Below are 27,496 nucleotides of genomic sequence, written 5' to 3' on the forward strand. Positions count from 1 at the left end.
CCCGTACCTCACCCAGTCACCGCCCAGCTTCTGGACTCATCCCCATAGCTTCATGTCACAGCCATTCCAGTCTCACCTCAGACACGGGCGGGCTGACACACCAAAGGCCTAGGAGACCTTGCTCATGGAGGTACACAATATCCGTGAGCGCGAGATGGAGCTGACATGCTTCGCACAGGAGCAGATCCGCTTCAACCAGGGCCGCATCATACAAGAACACGCTCGCGCCATTCGGGAGCAGCCTCGTCTCATTCAGGGACTCAGACAGGATATCTCGCAGCTCTGACAGGAGATCACAACCATACACACAGTACCAGGGAGTACCCCGGTTGTCGAGGCACGGATTGCGAGCATGAAATCTGTTATTGAGGAGACATCCAGATGGGTTGGTGTGGCCAAACAGGAACCCACAAGGGCAACTGTTTCGGCTACCCTCATGGAGCAGCAGTAGAGAGCCAGCAAGGCTCTCAACATCAGAGTACGTGGGATCTCACGCACTGAGGCTACACCAATGGCAGATGCGACTGCTTTCGTGGCCGCTACTCTAGGTGTGACTGAGCATAGGATCGAGAGGGCATGGCGGGTGGGGAGAGACCCCTACCGAGAGCAACCCTTGATCATACGGTTTCATGACACTCAGGCACGACTTTCAGCTTTACGACGCTGGTCAGTCCTTCAAGACCAGCCAGCCATCTCCATGGATGAGGACCTCACCCCTTTACAGGTTGAGGAGAGACTCTCTTTGTTGCAGCAGCCGAATTAGACCCGAAAGGAGGGAGTGTGGGCAGTGGTACGAGAGGGACGACTTCTTACAGGCCCTCGTAGGGCACCAATCCCCTCCCCTATATAGGGAAGTGGGGTCTATGAGACTCAGATATCCAAGACCCTATCGTGCACCATTTGGAACTGTAATGATACCTTAAGGTCAAAACCAGGGAGCTTCTCGGAATCCTATACAGGTCACCACATAGTCTTTTATACAGAGACACATCAGAGCCCAAAGCGCCAACAACCAGTAGTCAGCGGGTATACATGGGAGTCTGCCTACAGAGATGCGACGAGGGATACAGGGGGAGTTCAAGGGTCAGGTGGAGTCGCAGTCCTTTACAGGTCCACACTTTTGGGGACCATTTCAGTAAAGCAGAGAGAAGCACATTCCAGGTTTCTTTGGATCCGGATTTCGGCACATGGACAGCCGGGATCTGTTTGTTGCAGTTTGCTACTTCCCCCCTGAGACCTCCCACTTTGCTAGAGATATTCGAGGTAAGGATGAGACATCTCAATTTGCTGCTCTTTATCAGTCCATTGTTGACTTTTCTAGCCGCGGAGAAGTCCTTGTAGTTGGGGACTTCAACGCGAGAACAGGCACCCGTCAGGTACCACTCCTCAACTTCAAGGATGATTCCACTCTACTGCCAAACATTGACCTTGAGGATGTAGGTATGCTACGGGTTTCGGCTGACACACGAGGTCCGATCACATCTTATGGGCAGGCCCTACTAGACCTCAGCAGGATGCATGATCTCCTTATTTATAATGGTCTTGACAGATGGCCCACCTCAGGTGGTTTCACGTGCTTTCCACATGGGAGAGGGTCCAATGTTGTTAATTACATCATGGAATCCCCTACCTTCACATCTCGCATCACTAATTTTACCATAGCACCTCTCCCTCCAGGGGCTGATCATACCTATCCTTTCTTTAGCATTTCCACTCCCCGTCGCATAGCACCTTCCACCCCACTGAGTTCTTACTCCACCTATCATGATATACGCTTTGATAGCGATCACTCACCTACTTACTCCAGCCGTCTGTACATACTTCTCACTTATATTGACTTCATACCCCTATTAGAGAATCGTGCTGCCATGTCCACCCGCTCAATACACCAGGTTGCCCTTCACACTTTCCCTCACACCACACGCCCACCACCTCCTGGGACCATACGCTGTAATAGCTAGTACGATGATGAGTGTAAGGCTCTACCCCGTCAGCTCAGATTCGAAACCAAAAACAGCCTTCCGAGCGAACCAGAGACGCTACGCGAGTATCGTCGACTAGTACGCACAAAAAAACTAGACTTCATTCGTCGGAACGGGGAGGAGCTACTGAACATTTTATTTAGTAACAACTCTAAGGAATTTTGGCGGATATTTCGTCCCCCTCACCACTCACTGACACTCAGGTCTGGTATGATTATGCACGCACACTTTATGACATCCCAAATCAGCCAATCCCTAACCTCACATATGCCACGCCCCACATCTTTCACCCTCTTCACTAGAGGGGGGGTAAAGGATGCCGTAATGAAACTTCATAATGGCCAAGCCAAGGATCATGAGGGACTATGCACTAAGTTCATTGCATATGGGATTAACCTCCTAGGCCAAGCCAAGGATCATGAGGGACTATGCACTAAGTTCATTGCATATGGGATTAACCTCCTAGGCCCGATCTTAGCAAAGCTCTTTAATGAAGCCGTTTGTTTGGGGTTTCCACGCACCTAGACCATTAACACTATCTCACCCATCCACAAGGTAGGGGATCCCATGAGCCCGGAGAACTACACGACCATTATGATTGGACATGTCATGTCCAAGATTTATGCATCAATACTTGATTCCAAGGTCAGCAGCTTTGCAGAGTGTCGAGGACTTAGAGCAGCAAGATAGGCCGGATTCCGACGTGATCATGGAACCATGGACCACATTCTCACGCTCATATGTGTCATCAAGGAGGGAAGCAGAGGGTTTATTATTGCTTTGTGGATTTCCGCAAGGCATTTGACACAATTCCAAGAGCCCGCCTCATACGGTGCCTACAAGATTTGGATTATGGCCAAGAGATCGTTTGGGCTGTCATGGCACTTTACGACAGAGTGTCAGGCAAAGTCCGGGCAAGATCTGGGTGGATAGACGAGATCATGAGCACTATCGAGGTCAAACAAGGGTGTCCATTATCACCTACCTTGTTTGGCCTCTACATTGACGAGCTTGAGACAGTGATGCAAACACAGGGGGGTAGAGGTGTGGGCCACCCTGAAGGATCTGTACGAGACGGACAACACCTCCCGGATTGTGCTTCTTCAGCATCAACTCTAAAATCTTGATATGGAAGAAGGAGATACAGTACATAGCTATTTGACGAAGGTCAAGGTGGTGAGGGATCAGCTGGCAGCAATTGGTCAGAAGACAGACTCATGCCATTTGGCCTTGATGGTACTGAGGAGACTGCCTCGGAGTTTCAAGAGCTTTGTTACGGCTGTGACAGCAGGACAGAGGACCAAACCTCTGACGTTTGAGGAGTTAGGTCCGTTACTGCTACCAGGAGGAAGCTCGGGAGAAACTCTACAACGAGGACAAAGACGACAAGGCGATGCTGGCGAAGGATTCCGCTGGCAAAGGAAAGGGCAAGCCTAACGGTGGCAAGTCCAAGAAAGACGACTCTAACGACAAGGGGACTTCGAAGAGGAAGCATAAGAAGAAGTGTTTCTACTGTGATACGCCAGGACATTTTGCAAAGGACTGCAGAAAGAAAAAGGCGGATCTGAAAAACAAAAAGGAGTCTGACTCAGATTCAGAGGGAGAGGCCAAAGCAAATGTGGTAATCAAAGAGTTGTTCCTGGTGACATCACCGAGTGTTACCAAGGTCAGATATGTTGATCCAAAAATCACAGTGAGGATGTCTGACATAGAGATGTGGGTCGACGAGGAGTCAAATGCCTTTGTGAAGGTGAAGGACAGCATGGAGCGCTTGGTACCTTCCAAGCGTGTGGCTGTTGACATTGACACGAGGGTGGATTCCATGGAAGGCCCTGGGGTCTCATGGTCGGATGCTGGAGTTCAGAAGGGGACAGTACAGGATTACACAAGCGCTTGGTGGGTGCCTCAATGAGAGTTTGCTTTCAGAGCGAACATTCAGGCAGTACAACAGTCTGGTATGTATTTGATATTCTGCATTTGAGCCTTTATAGCATGCTGTGGAGAGAGACTGCTCTTCATTTGTCTCAGGTGATAAGAGATTGGAAGGAATTGGCCAAGGGGAAGTATTGGTGCTTCTTCAAATCTTGGACGCAGATTGCTAGAAGGTGATGGACAAAGAGTACTGAAGCCAGAAGAGTACCTGCTTGAGACCTCAGTGAGAGTTCATGGTCCAGGTTATCTGGAAATATTCATTGGTTGCAGACCTTGCCAAAGGAAGGATGGGTTGAAACAGACCCTCAAAGCATGGTGCCTGGAATACTCCAGGTTGTTCACTCATTATGAGGGGGACAACTGGAAGATCGTGACGGCTGGATTTGCTCGAGTTCGAAGGCAGGAATGTGACGGAAGATGGTGGTGCCAGGAGGTGCTACCAGAGATGGACCTGTGTACCAGGATGGTGTGCGAAGCGGAACCAGACCTGGTGGAGCAGGAGCCACTAGATGAAAAGCCAAGAAAAGATTTCAACTCCGAAAGGTTCCAGAGAACTACAACCAGGGAGTTACTGGAGCATCGTCATCGACGTGTAAGCATTGGGCCGAGATGTGTCGGTGAGAGGGGGTGTTGGAAAGGTCACCTCCCCATCTGTAAGCCCCCATATGAGGAGAGCATGGGGGGGGTGAACCTAGGGTTTGAGTGTCTGTCACATGGGCATCTGATTGGATGCCATGTGCGCAAGCATCAAAGAGATGGAGGGTACCTGGAGCTAGGATGGATCTGCAGCAGCAAAAGGCAAAGCAGTAGCCAGCACAAGGAACCCGGAATAAATAGCGATCACATGGCATGGTACAGGCGGGTCAGGACAGCAGGACGTACGGGACAGTACGGTGCAGGACACGTGGCTGGGAAGGGCCTGGCAGAGGCGCAGGATGTGCAGGCGCAGATGTGGAGTAGCAAATGTGACTGTCTGTGGGCAGAAGGAATCGGATGCCATGTGCGCAAGCATCAAAGAGATGGAGGGTACCTGGAGCTAGGATGGATCTGCAGCAGCAAAAGGCAAAGCAGTAGCCAGCACAAGGAACCCAGAATAAATAGCGATCACATGGCATGGTACAGGCGGGTCAGGACAGCAGGACGTACGGGACAGTACGGTGCAGGACACGTGGCTGGGAAGGGCCTGGCAGAGGCGCAGGATGTGCAGGCGCAGATGTGGAGCAGCAAATGTGACTGTCTGTGGGCAGAAGGCATGCCTTATATAGGCTGGACCCCTGCCTTGAATGGAGGGCCAAAGGCCCTGGAAGTTTGGGCCATAAAAGCCCCGGGTTGTGAGCCCTTATAGGGCTGGACCAGCCACAGACTGGTCGGCCAGTCTGCTGCAGGCTGGTCGGTTTTTTCAGCAAGGCCCTAGGCCTATAAAAGGAGAGGCTCTTGCCTCATTTCAGTATCCAGCAGTGCAGCTTCCAGCAGAGCAGAAAGGAGCAGCAGAGCACAACCCTTGGGGCCTACATCCAGAAGCTGAAGGAGTACCAGTGTTGCTGCAGACTTAGCTCAGTGTGAGGCTGAGACCTTGGCTGTCTTCTAGGGCAGCAAGGAGCTGAGGTCAAAGGACGGAAAGTCTACAGAAGCTCCAGGTGGAGCACGCGGGCTCGAGTCTAGAGATAGCCAGCTGATAGGAGGAGGACCTTGTGGTAAGATCAGAGGACCACACCATTGGTGGGACTCTAGATCTACCTCTCTTGTATTGTGTCCATAGTTTTGGACGGAAATATATATTTTGGTGGTTTCTCTATCTGGCCGGTTCATTGTCTATTGACGAGTCTGCACATCTATTGAATACACATAAGTAAAGAAGTTTGTGATTCCACACCCACACCACACTGTGTGAGCTCCTGGGCATTACTATAAGTCTTCCGCTGCGTGTACCCTCTGTTGGGTATTTTCTAACAGTAGGTTGCTCTCTTGCGCTTACGCTGATCCGGATATTGCTTTACGCAATGACATGGCTCTCTTGTCTTCCTCAACAGAGGGGCTCCAGAGACACTTTGACGCACTACAGTCCTTTTGTGAGTCTCATGATTTGAAGGTCAACCTGGGTAAAACCAAGGTTATGATCTTCAATACATCTCGAGCCGTCATGCACCAGGAGCAGTTCACATTTGATGGGTCACCTGTTGAGATAGTTTCATCATACACTTATCTTGGGGTTCTCTTTTCCAGACCCATCTTCACTATGAGACCCGCGATGCAGGCACGCTTCAGCAGAGGATATGCTTCATTGGCCAAACTAGAGAGGCAGTGCTTCCGATTGCACTTTCAGGATCCACAGACCAAGGGGTTGCTTTTTGACTCCTTGGTCCATCCAACGGGGATGTACAGCAGCCCTTGTTGGGGCCAGATTTGTCAGATACAGAGTGGACCCATGTGGAGCGGCTACAGGTTCTCATGTTATCACAGAGAATTCGTGGTAAGCCATCCGTTCCTCACCAAATCATTCAAGCTGAGTTGGGTCACCCCCATTACAGCTAGATGCTGCATTTCAGGTCATCACATATCTGTACCGAGTCAAGGAGTATGGGGATGACACCTCTGGGCGTAGCAGGCTACCATGGCTAGCACTGTCCTCTTCTATAGCACTTGCAACAGGAGGGGACCAAAGATGCTGGTATGCACGCACAAAGAGATGGTTTGAACAACTGGGGCTCCACATGGATAGACTACCTCCCTTCCAGTACAACATGGATGTTCTGTTTTCTCCCCTCCTATCACACGAGGTCAACCAGGTTATCCGTGAGGATCTCCTACAGCTACACACATTTCGGACTTGGTTGGGACCGAGTGAACTCCCAGTGAAGCTTAGCTTCTACAGAGATCAATCCTTACATATCACAGCTGAGGGTTTCATTGACCCTCCAAGATACACGCAGATCTACTTACCCCACTCATTGAGGATCTCTATTGGCAGTTTCAGGTCTGTTCACATCTAGAGCGAAAGAGCAGAGTGACTACCCAGGGAGAGGCGCATATGCACATTATGTGACATGCAGGAGGTTGAGACAGAGGAGCACTTCATCTTCAGATGTCCTATTTACTATGAGATCCGAGGGCGTTTCTACTGCCTCTTCAAAGATAGCTATGGGATTTTGGCCTGATTCCTCTCCTACCCAGATCAGCGATGTTTGGCAGGTTTCATTCATGAGGAACTCAGAGACCGCAAGAGGATACTTCGAACATGGAGACACGAGCAGACTTTTTTCTTGGTTGATCCCTATCAAAGCTCTATCATAGAGTTTTTTCAGCCGGATCACATGGACCCCCACGAGATGAGGCCTTGACATGACCGAGACCCGAAGCCACTGACCCGACAGCTCAGACAAAGGGTTGACACACAGATCACACTTGGGGACATCCCCTCCCTGTTTAGAGTCGAGCCCGACCTACAGGGGTCACAGTAGCCCTCGATAGACGCAGAGCTATGACCAGGAGACGTGCCAAGGCTGCACCAGTGAGTGGCCGACATCACTCTATCGCCGATTTCATGCCCCCCATTGCCTCATCCGCCCTGATGTCTTGATGATGATGATGATCATGAGATTGATATATAGTCGACCACCCACTTGTACTTAGGACTTAGTACTACCATTCTGCATTTTTTTCATTTTGCACTAGTGTTGATGCTCGTTTAGTAGCCCCACCACCACAGCTCATTTGTACTAGGTTTTTCACAGTCTCATAGGCCCATCTGTCTTCCAACGACTTTAATAAACTCTCTCTCTCTCTCTCTCTCTCTCTCTCTCTCTCTCTCTCTGGTCACTGCTGCTGGTTTGCTCACGTCGTTGCTTTGATCTGCTAGTTTGCTAACGTCGTTGCTGGCCCACTCATCCCGTCGTTGCTCTGCATCACATCACGTCACTAGGTCCGTCTAGCTCATCACGTCCATCGCTACTTTGTTGTTTATTCATCACTACGCTTTGACCATCGGTCAACGTTGCTCTCTCTCATTTGTCGCTTAGCGCTCACGTAACCCATCACACCTGTCGTCTTCTCTACTCCATGTTCCACTCTCTCTCTCTCTCTGCTCCGTGCCCATCACGCCATCGCCATCTTCTCTACTCCGCTCACATCTGTCACCCTTGCTCTGCTCTGCTCCGCTCACGCCCGTCACATGCTGCTTGCGGTGCCCCCATAGGCTATACCCTTAGGCCCCCCTGTTGACGACACCGCCCCCGCTTCCCTGCAGAACCTTAGCTTGTTGGTTAGGTTTAGTTACCTTGGGTCAAGTTAGTTAGTGGGGTTAGGTTAGGTCAACCTAGCTAGAGTTAGGCTAAGTCATGATTTGGTTAGGTTAAACCAACTACCTGTCCTAACTGTCCTAGAGGTCTTTAGGTCAATGGACTAACTGTCTTAGGTGACTTAGGGACCCCGTTGCAGCCCTCTAACGCGCCACAACCCCTCCTCACTTCCAGCTCCCTCCACCCTACTTTGCCAACTCAGCCTCGCCACCCTCCGAGTGACTGCCACGTGGCTCCCGACTGCCACGTGGCCTTGTGGCCTCCACTTAGGCATTGCCAATCTTCATGTGGCAGTCCCGAATCACTATCCCACGTAGAGGGACCCCCCACCTAGAAAAAAAAAAAAAAAAACAGCAAGAACAATTAGTTCTCTATCCGATGGGAAAAGGAGGAAGGGGAAAAGACACTGAGAAGGAAAAAGACAAACCTCAACAGGTGCAATCGAAGCTTGAGGATGTGAACAGATGCCTCAACTAGAGTGGGCTTCAAGTGGACAGCCAAGCGATTCATAAAGGGTCATCATCATCATTAGCCACAGTCACATCTGCTTCCACGGGAGTTACTTCACTTACATCCTACACCCTTGCTTCAGCCCTACCACTGAAGTCTACTTCAACTATGCCAATCAAGTCTACAACCTTAGCCACCCCTCCCATGATAGGCAGCATTTTGTTGGAGTCCTCTTCCTCCACTGCTTTCGAGACCCCAGCCATTCCACCACTCAGGCCACCCCCGCAGGAGGTGATGCACGCAGGACCACTGTTCTCAACCTTCCCATCCCCTCTCCCTCTCAGTCAGCCACCGCTCCCTCATACCACTGGGATTACTTCGCCACTAACTCAGTCTTCCATTTCCTATCCGATTGGGACCATTGAGACACTCATATCTGTACCTCAGGCATCCGCTCTCCTTACTCAGCTTGCACGACCACCGCCTACTGTCTTGCCACACCCTACCACTTTTGTACCTCAGTGCTTTCAATTTCATCTCGGACAGGGTCTTTTCGACCCCCCCGACAAATGGGAAACTTTACTCGTGGAGGTACATAGTATACGAGCCAAGGAAGTGGAGCTGACCCACTACACACATGAGCAGGCCAAGTTCACTCAGACTTGGCTCGGATGGTTTAGGGGCAGGCTCCTCGTATTCAGGAGCAGGCCAGTATCATCAGGTGCTCGTGGAGCAACGGCAGAGAGCCAGTAAGGCTCTCAACATCAAAGTTTGTGGGATCCCACGCACTGAGGCTACGTCGATGATAGATGCAACGGCTTTTGTGGCCACTACTTTGGGTGTAGCTGAGCACAGGATCGAGAGGGCATGGAGGGTGGGGAGAGACCCCAACCGAGAGCAGCCCCTGATCATACGGTTCCATGACGGTCAAGCACGACTTTCGGCCTTACGATGCAGGTCAATCCTACGAGATCAGCCAGCGATCTCCATGGACGAGGACCTCACCCCACTACAGGTTGAGGAGAGGCGCTCCTTGTTGCAACAGCATGATAAGGCCCGTAAGGAGGAAAAGTGGGTAGTAGTCCGGGATGAACGACTTCTTACAGGCCCCCGTCAAGTGTTCATCCCCCTGACTCCCGCATAGGGAGGTGGGGTCTATGACACTCAGATCTCCAAGACCCTATCTTGCACCATTTGAAACTGTAATGGTACCTTATGGTCAGAACCAGGGAACTTCTTGGAATCCTATACAGGTCGCGACATAGTCTTTACACAAAGACACATCAGAGTCCAGAGCACCCACTACCAGTAGTCAGTGAGTACACGTGAGAGTCTGCTTACAGAGATGAGAATAGGGACACAGGGGAGTACGTGGATCGGGAGGAGTAGCAGTTAGTTCTCTACAGATCCACCCTTTTGGCAACCATTTCAATAAAGCAGAGAGATACACATTCCAGGTTTCTTTAGATCCGGATCCGACACACGGACAGCCGGGATCTGTTTGTTGCAGTATGCTACTTCCCTCCCCAGACCTCACACTTTGCGAGAGATATTCGAGATAATGTCTCGACAGATGGCCCGCCTTAGGTTCTAGCGTTGTTGATTACATCATGGGATCCCCTGACTTCACATCACGCATCACCAATTTCACTGTAGCACCTCTTCCTCCAGGGGCTGATCACACTTACCTTTTCTTTAGCATTTCCACTCCCTGTCGTTGCAGAGCACCTTTCACCCCACTGAGTTCTACTCCACCTATCATGATATACGCTTCGACCGTGACCACTCACCTACTTACTCTAACCATCTGTACATACTCCTTGCTTACATTGACTTCATACCCCTATTAGAGGACCGTGCTGCCCTGATCACCTGCTCACTACATGAGGCTGCCCTTCATGCTTTCCCTCACACCACCTGCTCCACACGCCCACCATCTCTTGGGACCGTACCTGTAATAATTGGTACGATGATGAGTGTAAGGCTTTACGCCCTTAGCTGAGATTCGAAACCAAAAACAGCCTTCCAAGCGAACCAGAGACGCTACGCGAGTATCGTTGCGGGAAGTAAAGGAAGTGGCCAGGAGATAAGAGAAGGTTGTCTTTGAGCTGTCCTCAACAAGCAAAACAATGAGAACTACATCTTAGCTTCCATGCACTTGACAAACCAACCCGTCACTTGAGCGGAGTCCAAGACCAAAGCACCTCGAACAGCAAGATGAGAACAAACAATAAGTTTAGTTGTTTTCTCAATGCAGAGAAGCAGAGGCACAACCAAAAGCATCTCTGTCATCAATGTCATCTGCATGGCCATGACAAGCAATATTGCCCCCATTTGCATCCTCCAAATAGTGCTTCCCTTCCATCTGGATCTATCACAACTTCAGGAGCAATCTCAACAATCTCATAAGTGACAGAAACTCAACAGAAGGGAGACCCTCCAATAGAACCAGTTCGCGATGTTCTTATGAGTAGCCGAAAAGAAGGTCACTATCCTTGTTTATGGTGGCTGTTCGGAGCATTTGTTGGACAAGTCCCTCGCCACCAAGCTCCGTCTTTTAACAGCACAGTCAGCAACGTTGCTCCACCTTCATAGTGCATTTAGGAGTGCCCAACCACCAATTTGTACTAGAGCAATAGCACAAGACATCAACCTCCGCATCAATGGGATAATAGAGAAGGGAACCTTCATTGTCACCCACTTATGCCCAACAGAATGATCTTGAGTGCACCACAGCTTGCTAAGCACCACAAAGTAGTCGGTTGAAGACTGCACCATTTCAATCCAGGATACAAATGGGAAGGCCGGGGTGCTTTTTATGGTGCCCAAACTGACTAGAAGTTAGTATCTAGTCTATTGATGACCCACAATTGGAGCTCTAGTTAGAGGAGTTGCTACAAAACAGCTTCATTAGATTGAGCAATTCTCCATACACAACTCCTATCCTGTTTGTCAAAAGGAAGGACAGTTAGCTCAAGATGCGTGTGGATTACCACGCACTAAACAATCTCATAGTGAAGAGTTGGTTTACACCTTGGAACACCTCAATGGGCCAAAGATATTTTCAAAAATTGATCTACCACCAAATTCAACTTCATGAGCCGAACATCCCACAAGTCAACTTTTTCGCATTGAGAAAGGCTGAGTTTGACAGAAGAAAAATAAATTTCAACACGATTATCTAAATATGTTCGGATGCAACATAACCGCCCCAGTAAATCCCCTTGGGGAGCACAAGTGATTTTGGTGGCTAAAAGAATAAATCCATGAGGATGTGCATGATTATTTAGGTCTTAACAAAGTTATTGTTAAGCATAAGTATCCTGTCTTAACAAAGTTATTGTTAAGAATAAGTATCCTCTACTCCGGATAAATGACCTCATTGATCAGCTGCATGGTTCAATGTGTTTCATGAAGCTCGATCTTCATATCGGATCTCTTCATGCGAAGTCTCTTCATACAGGGTTACCATCCACATTAGGGAAGAAGATGTTCCTAAACCAGGTTTTTCTATACGCTTCAGCATTACGAGTTCTTAGGCTTACCTTTCAGACTCACTAATGCGCCTATTACTTTTTAACAGAATGAACAATATTTTTCATCCATAATATTGTGTACAACAATACAATAGAACTTTATCTAGATATAAAGAACATCTAAAGATAGCTCTCACAAGCTACGCGAAATTCTTTATGCAAAGACATACAAACATGAGTTCTTCAAAAGAGAACTACTATATCTTGCCCATATCATCACTGTTGATAGTATTTGCATAGACACCAAAAATTTTCGTGTAGTAGATGAATAGCCCACACTGCATACTATCATAGAAGTGAGATCCTTTCTAAAATTCACTCAGTTTTTCAAGAGTTTATCCATAAATATGCGCATCTTGCGCTACCACTCTCAAAACCTTTTCAAAGGTGGAGAGAAAGGGCTCCCATACAAGAAGATTTAAGTACAGATCTGTAGTTTGAACAAATGCTTTGGATGCATGCTTTAAAGATTTGAGGCATGCGGTAACCGCCACATCAAATGTTGCATATTTTGGATCTGAGTAAGCCATTAGTGGTTGAGACAGATTGCAATGACTATGCAGTTGGAACAGCTTTGTTAACGGAACCAAGACCTGTACCTTTGGTAAGACAAAAGCTAACTTTCGCACAAATCAAGTATCCTACGCATAAGAAAGAGCTATGTACTGTAGTGCACGCTCTTAAGAAGTAGAGGCATTATCTTCATGGCTCCAAGTTTATAGTGTGTATGGGATAACACGGTACTACTCTAACACTTCAAATCTACGAGGCCAAAAGGCAAGATAGTTTGCGCTTGTGCACGGCTTCAATTTCGAAATACGCTACTGAAGGAGTGCCACTAATAAAGGTGGCTGATGCTTTGAGTTGCATTGGATATGTGAACTCTATGAGTTTCGTAGCCATCCAATCCAATCTTTCTTTCTTTCTTTTAAAGGCTTGTATGTGCATGATCAATATCCACCATTCTTGGTTGGGCACGATCAATATTTCATAGCGATACGATCCGATCTTTCTTGCTTTCTTTTAAAGGCTTGTATGTGCATGATCAATATTTCCGCCATTATAGGTTGAGGCATGTCTAGATGAACCAAATGGTTTATGTTCTACGGCGAAAGAAATACAAGATGTGTACCCTATTTAGAATGGTCTCCTATCCCAAAACTACATGCAAGATGTCCGGACATGAGAAAAAAAGTCATTTTGGAGTGCCATGACGCCCCTTCTGCAAGACATCTTGATATTCAACGAACATTGCCTTTGGTCAAGCAAGCTTTTTATGGGTCAAAAATGCAGACTCATGTCGTATGCTATGTTTGAGACTAGAGTTACCTTCTAGGGTAAGGACACATCAAATCTTTCATGTTAGTCACCTAAAAGAGATGTAGGCACAGCTGATAGCTTGGTTTCTACAGAGGAGCTTGCTCGCTTAGAGGACCTATCAGTATACGCCCCTCATGAGCCAGAAACTGTTCTAGATTATAGAGAGACCTCTCACAAAACAACAGAGTTCCAGAGCTTCTTATCAAATGGAAGGACAGTGCAAGCAATGACAAGTCCTGGGAGAGCGTTGCGCCTATGCAGTGGCAATTTCCTGGTTTTCTTGCCCAGAACTTCCAAGTTCCAAGTGTAAGGTCGTTTTGTGATGGGAGAAATGTTATGCCCCAAGGTCATAGCATCAGCTGGCATTGTGATGGAATTAGGTCAAGGCAGGGGACCCTTTAAAAGGGATCTACAGTGACTTTAAGTCTATACCCAATGTACGGGTGCCCTTAAGTTAGGGACACCCGTAGGTGGGTCTATATATATGAGCTAAGTGCTCATTTGTGGGGCTCCCACAAGGTAGAGTCCCTCGGAGACATGGATCTAGAGCAAGCCTATGGCTAGGCCAGCCGAATACCTGCGTTCGTGGATTCCTATCGTATCAACATAGAGGTTGTGGCTATAGACGTGGATTCGATGCTTGGCTTACCTCAGGCTCAAAGGGTGATCCTTTATCCTAGATCAATGGCTAGTGGATGGAGAGCTCGTCAGCTCCCCCAAATCGTCCTTTTTAAGGCTTGGTAGTTTTGCAAGTCAAGTGCTTCAAAGATTGGTCACTGGTCTGGGATCTATTATCCCCATCATACATAATAGTTCAAAGTAACATTACACATGAGTGAACTGTAATCTTGGAAACTGATTTAGAATAACTAGTCTTAAAGCATGGAAAAAAGACAGTATTGTAATTAAACTATCAAAATAATAACGATGCTGTTATGCTCCTTTTGTAAGAAACAAAAGAACAAGTTTAGAAAAAAATCCGAAGATCTACGTAGGTTGTGTAGAGGATTCTATATCTTTGATATTGCCTTTTGACAATACTAGAAATATATGCAACATGTATGCAGATCCACTCACAAACACAAACATGAGCATCCATTTATCCAAAGATCTTCACATTGAGTTTCTGTAAACACTCCAGAGGTGAAGGGCAGGACAAAGGCTGGCACTAAAGGAGAAGGATAGTCCATATTCTCTTTATCCATAGCTACAATATCTGTGACGTAAAGCAGAAAAAGATCACTGATAGGACACTGCACCGCTACAAAGTTGTACAAATAGAAACAATTATTGCAATATCAGTAAAGGCCGACATGAAAAGAGAAGGATTATTCTCTTCATCCAGAGCTACAACTACCTTTGAAGTAAAGCAGAAAGATAGCTGATCGAACACTAGACCACTACAAAATTTTACAAGTAGAAGCAATTATTGCAATATCAGTAAACTGAACTTGACGAAAGAGAATATGCATGTCCACTTAGACGACTAAAGACATCCAGATGAACCCATGGACATGCCAAAACTCACCCTGTAAAAACAAAACAGATATCTAGATGAATCCATGCAGCTCTAACCTGAAGCCAGTCACCCACAAGCTTAAAATCTAACTCCATCATACATTGCAAGCACTAGCTGCTATGACATCCCTTCCGACATTATCAGTGCCCAATCGAGGGTGTAGACCTAGGACCATAGTATAAACATTTGCTCTCCCACAGACACATATCCAACTCACCCACACAAACATGAGCATCCATTGATACGTCTTCGTATTGAGTTTCAGTCAACACTTCAGAGGTGAAGGGCAGACCCAGCCATGACAAATGCTAGCACTAAAGGAAAGAGGCTAATCAGACAGTACTCCATATTCTCTTCATCCAATGAAGATGAGTACTTCATATTAGTCTCTGCAAACCAGGAGAAAAGACAGCTGATAGGCAATGTAACGCTGTCAGCATAGTACGGTCATTCCCCACATGTAAGCCCTCATAAACCTTGCGGGTCCATGTTAGGGTTTGTGGGTGCCATATAGGCAGCATATGGGCCGCCATGTGGACAGTAGATAAGCCTGCTACATGGGCAGATCTTAAAGGAATGGTGGCTGCCATGTGGGCATCATTTGGGCTGCCACATGAGCAGTGCATGACCTGGCCACATGGGCTGGAAGACCCAGAAAAGGGCAATTCAAGAGGTTATCCAAACCCTAGAATAAGACCCAACCAGGGGCAGCACTTACAGCCACTTGCATATTTGGTGGTCAGCCAGAGGGGCCTCACGTGGGGTCGGCCAGTCAAATCAGGTTGGCCCAATTAGAGGCCCAGCCGACCTGACCTTGAGGGGGGGAGAGGGCACTCAGCCCTCCTGTATCAATTAGAGGCCCTTTGGGCCATTCTCTCCAAGCTGTCCTCAGCCACTGAAGCCCTTCCATAAGGTCATATAGCAACACAAAAGAAAGTAACAGTCCTAGGAGCAGATCAAAACCTTTTTGGTACTCAGTTTGGTGCAGATTGGGCTGTAGAAAGCCCAGCCTCCTGGCTACCTATGTGGATTACACCTTGTGTCAGTTTTACACTATGATCAGTCCACATCGTGGAGCACAATATATACATTCTTTTCGATGTCACTTTGCTGTTTATACCTCCAGACTTGTGTGTGTCTCTACTCTACTTGTGGACACGTGATCCGTGGGAGCATTCAACTGTTTTGTTGGGGTAGTAGTCTCGAAGCCTTGAAGTGCAACTACCTCTTGTTCTTCATGCATTTTATACCTTGGGTCACCTCCAGGGTTTTACTTCCCAGAGAGCGCACACATCATTGGAGAAGCACCTACATCAAACAATTTATCAAAGGAACACGTGTAAGTCTAAAAGTCCACACATTAACTACAGAGGCTTAAACAGAAAAAACGAGAACTATGCGAAGGCAAACAAATTGTATGACTAGCCGACTTGCCCAAATATCCCATATCATTACTATAAGGCTAAAGGCATCAGTCTACACCTCGTTTGAGAGTTACGTAGGGACTTCCCTACTAAGCAATAATGCCAGCGCATTTTAGCTCCAGTTAACCAGAATCCCCGAGCGACATCTGTATGTTCTTGCACTCATCGATTAATTCGCAAAGTGGTGAGGTTGAGTGTAAATGACGTACACAAGAAGAGAATTTCCACCTCTAGAAGAAGAGAAGTATAGAAAAGGAAAAAGATTACAACATGGGTTCACTAAAGGAGGACAAGACATCTCGGTAGCACACAAAATCAACGAACGATACAAGCAACCGCTTGAAAAGCTTCGAGTGGAATGCTCAGCAAACGTCTATAGCGGGATATGATGATGTTGCTAAACAAACAGACGTCTTACAACGCAATCCTGGAAGAGAACATCAACAGAAAAGGTGATCCAGAAGAAACTGGCAAATGGAATCGTTTATAGAGGAGATTATGAGCCTACCTGGGAACCCAAAATGATAAATGCAAGCAAAAAGCCAGTAAAGTGGTTTCCAGAAATCAGGAGAGTGTAGAAACAGGAAATCCAAGCAGGGATAGCTCAGACAGAGCCTGTTTCACCTTGCCCACCAGCCATGGTAATGTGTGCACTCCATTCTGGGCTCCTCTCCTCATGAAAGACAGGAAGATGAGATCACCTACAGAAACACGTAGTTGTGACGTGTGTAAGAGCATTCGAGTGGTTCCTCGAATGAACGCAATTTGTAAAAATATTTTTTGAAAATTCAAAAAACTTTTGAGCTCATATTGTTGGCCTTTTTGGCCTGCCACTTTTAAAGTGGAAGCCTAAGTAAAGTTGTTTCACCTCATGAAAGAGAAAATGGTTGTTTTATTTATTTCATGAAAATTAGAATTGCACTTGTTGTCCCTTCTTTGTAGTCCAAGGTGCCACCCACGTATCCTCTCGTTCTCTCTCTCTCAACTTGAAGCTAAATTTATATTTATGTCCCCATCATTTTCTTCCCTTTTCTCTCTCTCTCTTCTTCTTCTTCTTCTTCTGCTTCTTCTTCTCACCTTTCAATTTGCCCCGGCAGGCCTCTTGAATGTAATCAACTTGTTCATGAATTTGCAAGCTTTTTGTCACCTCACCAAAAAATTGCATGCCTTGCTAGAGTGATCCCAAACATCTTATTAAGGGGTAATGATATGGTGGGAAAAGGGTTTTCATAGGAAAAACACATTTCCCACGTTGATTGTCATAATGATTAGTAAAAATGTGGATTTTATGTCATTTTCAACTCTTTTTCCCACAAAACCATTGAGCTCAAGTCCTCCCTGATGGGGAAAAAATGGAAGAGAAGGTAGGGGACCACTTGCCACCTTGGCATAGAATTTCCCATTTCCCACAAAAGTACCACAATGTCATAAGGCCTTTAGTGGGGGCAAGTCCCATTATATAATACAGCATTGATAACTCCCAATTGATAACTATATGTGGTTTAGGAAAATGCATCAATAGTAAAATGGATTATATCACTCACAATATGTTTTATATTGTCGATACAATCAGGCATAATGCATTATAAAAAATTTATGCTTGTAGGTTGATTTTTTAAATATCCAGCTGGTGTGATTCTGACTCTTCTCATTGAGTTGTGAATTCAAGGAGATGGATGGCTCTGATGGAATAGGAAATTTCAAGAAAAAAAATCCTTCCAAAAGTGTGAAATTATACATCACTCCGGATTGGTAACCTTGGTCTTCTATGACTTTTTTTGTCTCTCGCTCCCCTTTCGCCACTTGTTTGGCAAGGAATAACCTATACAACGTGAGTATATGGGTTGAAGCTTCTAGATATGAGTATGTTGACTTGTGTTTGAAATAAGAGTTTTGTTTTCCTAGCTAAGGAATCCTTGCAAGTAGGTACTTGCATCAGTAAGCAATACATGTGATAGGTTAGCACCTAATCCCCATGTCCACTTGCATCTTATAAGTGAGAAAATTGTTGAATATCTTGTTGAGCTTCAGTAGGGAAGTGGTTATGCTGCCAAATGATAGGGTAGCACCTATCATGTAGGACTAAGTCCATCCTTGCACCCACCTTGGTTAAAAGAATTCTATATAGTTCAAACCAACTTATTTCTCCTCTTGCATGAATCACAAGACAATCATTTAACTTGCAATAGCTATAGGGATATAAGTTTAAGAATCCTAAATTTGGTGTAGCATGAATGTTGGGAAGAATGCTTGTGATGTTTGTACACTGGTCAAAGTTCTACCAATTCGATATTAAGGATGAATTATCATTATGACAATGACCTTTGTACTGCTAAATTTACTTGAATGTGGAAAGAAAGTGCTTTCTTGGAGATTTTTATCAGTATGGAATTTCCTGTTTTAAAGAGCAATGACATGCTTGCTCTTGAAGTGGGAGAGCCTATTTAGACCTCCTAGTTTGATGAAACATGATAAAACTCTTTTGGTGAGTTGAACACGTATTAGAGGTTGATACATCAACCTTGCAATTGTTGTTTTTTATTTTTCCTCGATGTAAGAATGAGAAATGATCAAAGCTTTGGAAATTGGGAGGATCCATATTGAACTCCCAAGACTAATGATTTGAGACAAGTTATGGTCATATGGTTTGGCAAGTATGCTAAGCAAGTAGAGTAGTATGACACACCCAATATAGCTGGAGGTCCACTTGCTTGAAGAAAATGGTGAAGGCAGGACTTCATGAGAGATGGTGTTTGGCAAACCATATTCTGACCACTAAATCGAGTGTAAATCAGGAAACAGTATCAGGCAAACCATTTGTGGTCCTTCACCACTAAATTGAGAGATGGTATTGATCATGTATGGTCTAGTCAAACCACTAGGTTATGTCATTGCTAAATTTGAGGCATCTAAGTGATGCTAACTTGTTAAAAGATGACATAATTCAAGATCCATGAGATAACTAAGAGATCCCATTAGTTCTACCCATAATGAAGCAATGTAGCACTTGTAAATTGATTTGGTTTGTATGGACTGGCATAATAAGAAAGAAAATCAGACAAAAGATGTAGTTAAATGGATACTTATATATCAAGGACCATGAAAGTGTAGGCAAGCTAGTACATACTAATAGGGCACTATTTCCTTCCTAAGACCAACTAGCTCAAAAGTTGCTAAGTAGTATGAGGTCAAGCTTACTATATGCAAGGTAAGACACCTTTGGCTTCCTACATAAGGCGCATTTAGCTTCCTCTACAAGTCACATTTGGTTTCTCCACAAGCCACTTTTGGCTTCTTCCTCAAGCTACCACAAGGCTTCACCCAAAAGACACCTTCGTCATGTTTTATAAAACAAGAACCTTCCCCTTTTCTCAAGCATGACTTCACCTTCTTTTGAGAAACCATGTATTCTCCGAGCTCTTTCTCTCTAGTCTCTCTTTTTCTTCTAGTATGGAAAACCCTCCTAGGATGTTGAAATGTGCAATCATGAGTGCATGAACAGGAGGAAAAAGGGGAGAGTTAAATAGAGGCTCACCTATTGTCGACACATGGCAAATATGTCAAGGGCATAATCCCATGGAATGCTTCATTCCAACGTACATATGAAACCTTCTATATAGAATAGATTATGTCTAAAGGAGGATTTTCATGCTAATTATGGCATGTCCTAGATAGGAGTCAATCTGTTTAGCCATAGAGGTATCGATGACTTTCTCATCAGGACTAGAAGTCCATCTTCATAGTGAAATTTCCCACAGTAGGAAACAAAGAGAAGGCACATGTTATGAAGATCATTGGGATTGAATTTTTAAAAGGGTTACACATGTACCATAACATAAGTTGAGTTACACAATTACTTGGGATAAATTTGGAAAAGATTCTAGGATCATGTGGAGAGCCACGGCAACATGTCTCAAAGTGGAAAGATGGAAGAAGTCATAGGATTAGAGCTTTGAAAGCAAAATTCAGTCAAGGGAGGACAAACCTATAGCTTTCTATTCAAGTGAGATGATTGATAACTTTACCATGCTAAAGTGTGCAAAGCAATGCATGTTGGAGCTCATGTTTGCCATTAAGGAGGCTCGAGCTACATATGAAGAGGCAATAAAACCAATTAGACATGACCAAGGGAGCAACTAACTTGGTATAGCCATAAATAGAGACCCTAGATAGGATATTGGAATCAATGAACACGAGGCTTGAGGAGCTAAAAGAAATGAATCTTGAGGATAAAGGAGAATCAAATCAATATAGATTTGCATCCACATGAAAACAAACCTATTGACCATGTTTTGATACCTTCTCTTGTCTGCTAAAGTTTACAACCTTTGCCATGACTTAAACATTTGCAAGGTACATCTTACTTTAATTAGCACAATTTTCTAGCAACAGTACTAGCACCAAGTGGTACTTGACTATAGCACTTAATAGCACTTAGTAGCTATGTGTTATATCAAAGTGGTAGCTGTTGTATGTGGGGCCTATTCATTTTTCAGATATTATTTTTGGTCATGCTTTGGACCCAAGCGTGTTTATACCCTTCCAAGGGGGGCTGATGACATGCCTTAGGCCCCCCTTGGTAGTGGCAGCTCCCTCGAAGCCAAAAATACATGAGAATTGGTCCCATGAGTTGCTTATGAGTTGTGTGGTCAAAATTGTAAGATAAGGGTGTGGCTCACATAGCAAGAGAGCAGTGGATATACTACTTGTATCTTGTAATCTCACTTGCTGGGATAAGAAAGACACAAGACTGCTGGCTGTTTCTCCATGGACGTAGCCCACACTGGTTGAACCATGTATATTGGTGTCTCTTTGTCTGTTCCATTCTGTGTGCTCTCTGTATTGTGTATTTTATGCATTTTGCTTCTCACATTGCTGCTCCATTATTGCATTGCTCCTATCAACCAGTATTAGAGTGTTTGTTTGACAATGCTGAGAAGGAGGTTCTTGGTTTGAGTGGGAGCAATGGTGGAAGAAAGCAAGTTGAAATTTGAGAAGTTTAATGGCAAGAACTACCAGCATTAGAAGATGCAGATTGAGGGTTATCTATATCAGAAGGACCTTTTCTTGCCATTAGGTGGGATCACAAAGAAGCATGCGAGTATGCCAGCCAAAGACTGAAAGGTTCTTGATAAAAAGGTTATAGGAATGATACAACTGTGTTTGGGAGCATCAATGGCTTTCAATGTTCTTGAACAAAAGACAACAAAGGACTTGATGAGCACACTGGATACATTATATGAAAAACCATTAGTGTCTAACAACGTATTTCTTATGAATCGTTTATTCAATCTACTAAAGATGTCAGAAGGTGGGTCAATGCGTGATCGACCATGCAAATCATATTCGATGGTGACAATACTTTGCACGCACCTCAATGTAGATTTGAATCAGTTCAATAAGAATGCAAGATAACTAAGGTCCGTAGGAGTAAACTTTGATGATGAGGTTCAAGCTCTCTTGATTTTGTTCTCATTTCTAGAAAGTTGGGATAGCTTGTCATGGCTGTGAGTATCTCTATTTCTATGTCAAACACTTTAAAGTTTGATAATGTTGTTGGTGTTCTCCTTAGTAAGAAAATACGATGGGAAAGCACATGTGAAACATCAGGTAATGCTTTGACTCTTGAGAATAGGGGAAAACAAAGGGAGAGAGGAAAGAGCCTAGGACGTCGTGACAAGTCAAGAAGAAGCAAATCCAAATCCAAAGGAGACCTGGAGTGCTGGCATTGTGGGAAGAAAGGACACCTAAAGAAAGAATGTTGGTCACGAAAGGAAAAGGAAGGAGATGGACAATAAGAGATATGCAGGAAGCAAATGTAGTAGGTAGTGTGTTGCAAATGTAGTAGGTGGTGTGTTGCAAGATGCCTTAATTCTTTCGTTGGATACTATGATTGATGCATGGGTAGTGGACTCAGGGGCTTCATTTCATGCTACACCTTCTATGTTCAATGTGATTTTGGAGTTGTTCATTTAGGTGATGATGAAGCATAGAAGGTTGTTAGAAAGGGCAAGGAAATCAACGGTTGGCTGAATGAGGTAAGGAATGTTCCTGATTTAAAAAGAAACTTAATTTTAGTAGGACAATTTGATGATGAAGGTTGGAGAACCACATTTACAATAAATTTATGGAAGGTAACAAAAAGGGTCAATGGTAATAGCAAAAGGACCTAAGGTAGGTACGTTGTATTTATGTACCAGTAGTAATGCCTACTCCTCTATTGCTTTAGCTTTTAGCTTCTACATGAGCAGATACAACTCTTTGGCATCATAGGCTTGGACACAGGAGTGAGAAGGGGATGCTGATTCTTCACTCAAGAAAGCTATTGCCAATTTTGAAACATGATTTGGATTTTTGTGAGAACTGTGTAATTGAGAACAAAGCTCGAGGCAAAATCCAAGAAGTGTGTCTTTATTGGATATGGAGGTAGTGAGTTTGATTATCATTTGTGGAATTATGAAAGTAACAAAATCATTAGGTTGCAAAGAATGAGAATGAGCAGCACTAGCAATAGCAAGAACCTCAATTCCTCCATGTGCACTTAGAAGGTCTACGAGGGTAAGTAGATCACTTGAGCAATTTTCCCCTTCTTTCAATTATGTTATGTTGACTGATTATGGTGAACCAAAAATGTATGAAGAAGCAATGCAGGTAGAATCTAGAGAGGAGAGGGAACAAGGCATGGAAGAGGAAATTGACTCTTTGTTACAAAACTAGACTTGGAATTTGGTTTGCTTACCTATGGGATAAACAACATTGCGGAAAAAAGTGGTTTATAGGGTGAAGGAAGAAGATGGAGGAAAAAGGAGGTACAAGGCAAGGCTTGTGTAAAGGGATTTGCACAGAAGAAAGGTATAAACTTTGATGAAATATTATCTCCTATTGTTAAAATGACTTCAATCAGAACTATTCTGAGTCTTATGGCTGGACTTGCATCTCGAATAAATAGATGTAAAGAAAACTTTTCTTCATGGGGATCTAGAGGAAGAGATTTATATGCAACAACCACATGGATATGAGGTCAAAGGAAATGAGGAATTGATATACAGGTTGAAGAAAAGCATGTGTGGTTTAAAGCAAGCTCCAAGACAGTGGTATTTGAAGTTTGACAAGTTTATGGTAGAACAAAGCTTTAATAGATGTCATTCAGACCACTGTGTATATTTTCATAAACTAGGCAATGGTAGATATGTGATCGTGTTATTGTATATTAATGACATGCTTATTGTAGGCTCTAACATGTACGATATAAATGTGCTCAAGGGGAAGTTGGAAAATACCTTTGTAATGAAGGATTTGGGTGCTGCAAAGCAAATCCTTGAAAATAACAAGAGATAGGAAAGACCGCAAGTTTACATTGTCTCTGAGTGAGTACATTGAAAAGGATTGGAAAGGTTTGAAATGCTGAAGGCAAAACATGTTTCTACACTTTTGGCTAATCATTTCAGATTATGCAAGGAGATGTGTCCCAAACAGACTTAATAGCATATCAAAATAGTTGAATTAGTGATCTTGAAAGAAACGTTCAAGATCTTTAATAAATCTTTCTTAGATTATAGAATATTAAAATTTTAAACAATATATGAAGTTTTTATATTTGATCTTGAAAAAAATGAACAAATTCATAATTTTATGGAACATCTCTTATGAAATTGGCCCACAGGTGTTTTTCGAGGGACATGATCCAGACCCAGCTTTCATTGTACGGGCGACACTCAGTGGAGTCTTGTTCCCTCCAGGATGTTCCCCTCACTCCTTTCAGAGCTGCTCATGCCTCAGTAGACACGTGTTGGGAGATTTTTGGCTAGCATTGCAGCTTGGCATATTTGGAGAGTCAGGTGTACAAAGGCGATGGAGGGTATCCAGGTTCAATCTTCTCAGACTATGGCTAGTATTTGGACTGACACATTACACACTTTGATGGCCATTTGGGTGAGCATGCAGGGATCCTCCAGAGCAGCCACTTCCAAGAGAGTTACTTTTTTCAAAGTTTGGAGGGGATCTCCTTTCTTCTCTGAGTTTCCTTCAGGGTTGAGATGGCATTTTCAGCCTCTTCCTTGGTTCTTTACTAGCTCACTTTGAGCTGTTTTTTCCTCATGCATTGCATGATGTACTCCTGCATTTGAGCTTGCTCTTACAGTTTTCATTCATACTTAATGAAGTAATTTTCTTGAAAAAAAAAACATCTCAATGACTAGAAGGACTTGATTCAAGCAAAGAAAAATATAATTAATCATATCAAATATGTGATTGACTAATTGAGAATATGCATTAGTGGATTGATTTTAAAATATTAAATAGAAAATATCACCTGCTTTGAACAATTTGGTCAGGTTAAATTAAAATATACTTGAAATAATCTCTTGATTTTTCTATTTGAACGAAAAAAAGGTATGTTGGGAAAATAGTCCTCTATCTTTTGTATTATGTGGATTAACACAATATGAAAATGTTAAGGAAAATAGACCCGCAAATTAAAAATCTAATGAAAAGAAATTAGAATTTTGTAATAAAGTTGCATAATGAATTGTTATGCCTTTCTTAAAGACTAATGGAAATATAGCAATCCACAAAGTCAAAAAAAAAAGAGGAAATCAAGATATTGCAAAATAAAAGCCAGACATACTTCAAAATTATTACTCTTTTCAAAAATTAAGCACCATAAAAATTTTCAATAATTTTTTTTCTATTGATTAATAAAATATCATTTTCAATCTTTATTATTTGATAGCTTAAAAAAATCAACTGCTATCTTATATTTTTTATGGCTTAAACAAAGTTGAACAATATGATCCCTTTTAGTGTGGCATAGTTTCTTAACAAATTTAGAAATTATAAAAATGTGAAGAAGAACATTTGAAAATTATGTTTGTGGGCTCATCTCTTATCCTCGCTTCTCCCTGCCCTTCTATGCCATATGGCAAAGTTGAACAACCCACTTACTTAGTGCATAACAAGGTGGAATACAAGCATTGCCATAGCAAAGGGTTGGATTGCACGCTTGCAGCATCATGAAAATGGAACCAAACCCATCGTAGATGGGTCAAACTACTCGTACTTATAAAGGGGCACATTATTAGCTGTTGTTTCTAGCATGAGAAGGCAATATCTCTTCTGTTCTAAGCTCCCTTGATTTCTTCCCAATTCCTTAGGTGATACCTTGCCAGTGTGACGATTGGCAATAGACTCCCCCCTTCCTCATAGGACTTTGACTCTCTTTGTCTCAACTTCTTTCTTCCTTTCACACTTATCATTCATTTTCCAATTTCATTCGTTGGTGGTCACCGCTACATAGTGCACTACTCCTCCTCCTTAGGGTCCAAAGAGAATCATTCTAGAGCAAGATCTCATGTTCAAGGACACCAAGAACGGGTGACACGATCGTTGCTGTGACCATAGTGCACCATAACAAAAGCTATAGAAAAGATTTTTGAAGTAAATCATTGTTTACTACCATCGTGTTCCTTTGTCTCTTGGAGGTCACCTAGTACATGAGCTACTTTTTAGTGTTGTAGACTTTATCTAACAGATGATACTTTTGAGCTTTCTTTAGCAAATCACACACACAATTTCCCAGGAGTTAGTTGTGCCCTTCCTTACATGTCTATCGGCCTTCACTATTTTGTGCAGTACTTCGACCCATCCATACCCAAATGGTCATTGACTTTGTCATTTTCCCTTGTAGCATTTCATCAAAGCCTTCGGAAAACATCGAAGAAGATGTCCCCATGACAATCTTTTGAGCAATCTCTTTGATGGCCATATACTATCCTGCAAAATTAAGCATTATCTCCTTTGGTTTATCAATCTTGACCCAAATTCTCAGTGTTTCTTCTAATGGAGAGAGCGCCAATAGAGAAAGTGAGACCATAGGCATTTTATGGGCAGTTTCCCTTGTTTGTGTTCTTTGTTTTGTTCATTGTGCAAGGACAACAACCAGTGCACATGCACTGCTAGTACATGCGAGGGAGTGAAGCAAGGTGGGCTAAGGAATTCTATGAGAATAGATCATTACAAGTAATGGGAAATGAATATTATGATCTTTTTCAAGTTGCCTCTACAGAAGCCCAAAAACTTCCAAATAAGAATCCTACAATTACCATTTGGAGCACTATTCATATGAGTAGCACAGTTACATTGAGAAGTTCCAAGGTGATGTAGTCTTGGAAATGAAAGATGCCATCTATAAGGTTATGGCTCACATGTGGCTATGAGATGGTGAAGTTAGCACCATTATGGCTCTTTGATGCCTTGGTAGATTTCCTAAAATTTCTCCTTGGCTAGCTATCAATGCTAATAGGGTGGATGATGCTGAGAAATGGAGCAATTGGGACAAGAAGCATAATGTCTTTGGGCATTTCTTCTTTCAATACTATAAGTCTAGAAGGCCAAGTTTTGTTGCAAGCCTGAATGCAGGCCAATGACTAGAACAAAAGCTTCTTTCAAGTTTCATGCAAGGGGCTTGTGGGCAACATACAAGAACTAGAAAATTGATGCAATGCCACCTTCACCTGAAGCTATGATCTAAGATTACAAACAAGTGTTTAGGGCTCAGGCCATATTTCTTGGGAGCCCATCGATTGTCTTTCATAGTAGGCAATATTAAATATAGCGAAAGCATCAATCTATCATATGTTGTGGTCTTCTATTTGGCCTAGCAAAGCTTAATATCCTCTTCCTTTTCACTCACATGGCTCACCCGTCTTTTCCATAGAGACAAACTTCTTGAATTTCTATGATGTACAATGAAGATTGCCACATAGTGTGGAGTTTCCTATCCTTTGACCAAGCACAATCTTTTTGAGCATGTAGTAAAAGTTTAAAGATTTGTAGGCTGGAGTGTGGAGTTTTCTATCCTTTGGTTTAGCACAATATTTGATAAAAGTTCAAATGTTTGCAATCTAATCATGATGATCTTAAGGGTAATTTTAAGCTTTACAGGTTGAGCATGGCTTCTTGTTGGCTGGGCAATCGAGGCATCATTTATTCGAGTCATTGGTATCTCATGGTTATTTTACTACATATACATTGAAAACTA

General features: G+C 43.8%; 1 protein-coding gene across 3 annotated transcripts in view; it reads right to left on the reverse strand.

Moving 5' to 3' along the window:
• The window catches only part of LOC147891155 (protein ANTI-SILENCING 1-like), a 68,247-nt gene extending 51,035 nt beyond the window's left edge, over positions 1-17,212 (reverse strand). Inside the window, exons 1-3 of one of the 3 annotated variants that reach the window (XM_087389569.1) lie at positions 16,967-17,212; positions 16,155-16,342; positions 15,998-16,055 (exon numbers count right to left, since the gene is read on the reverse strand). In XM_087389569.1, coding sequence (XP_087245695.1) covers positions 15,998-16,055; positions 16,155-16,277 — 181 coding nt within the window. In that variant the 5' untranslated portion in view covers positions 16,278-16,342; positions 16,967-17,212. Of the gene's footprint in view, positions 1-15,997; positions 16,343-16,966 lie in introns of those variants that run through there. The other 2 variants (XR_015542609.1, XR_015542608.1) reach the window with 2 other exon arrangements.
• Positions 17,213-27,496: the final 10,284 nt, after the last annotated feature.

Source organism: Dipteris shenzhenensis, chromosome 18 (assembly GCF_047967505.1).
Source record: "Dipteris shenzhenensis isolate YYH24624 ecotype China chromosome 18, Dip_SZ_1.0, whole genome shotgun sequence".
Classification (NCBI taxonomy): Eukaryota; Viridiplantae; Streptophyta; class Polypodiopsida; order Gleicheniales; family Dipteridaceae; genus Dipteris; species Dipteris shenzhenensis.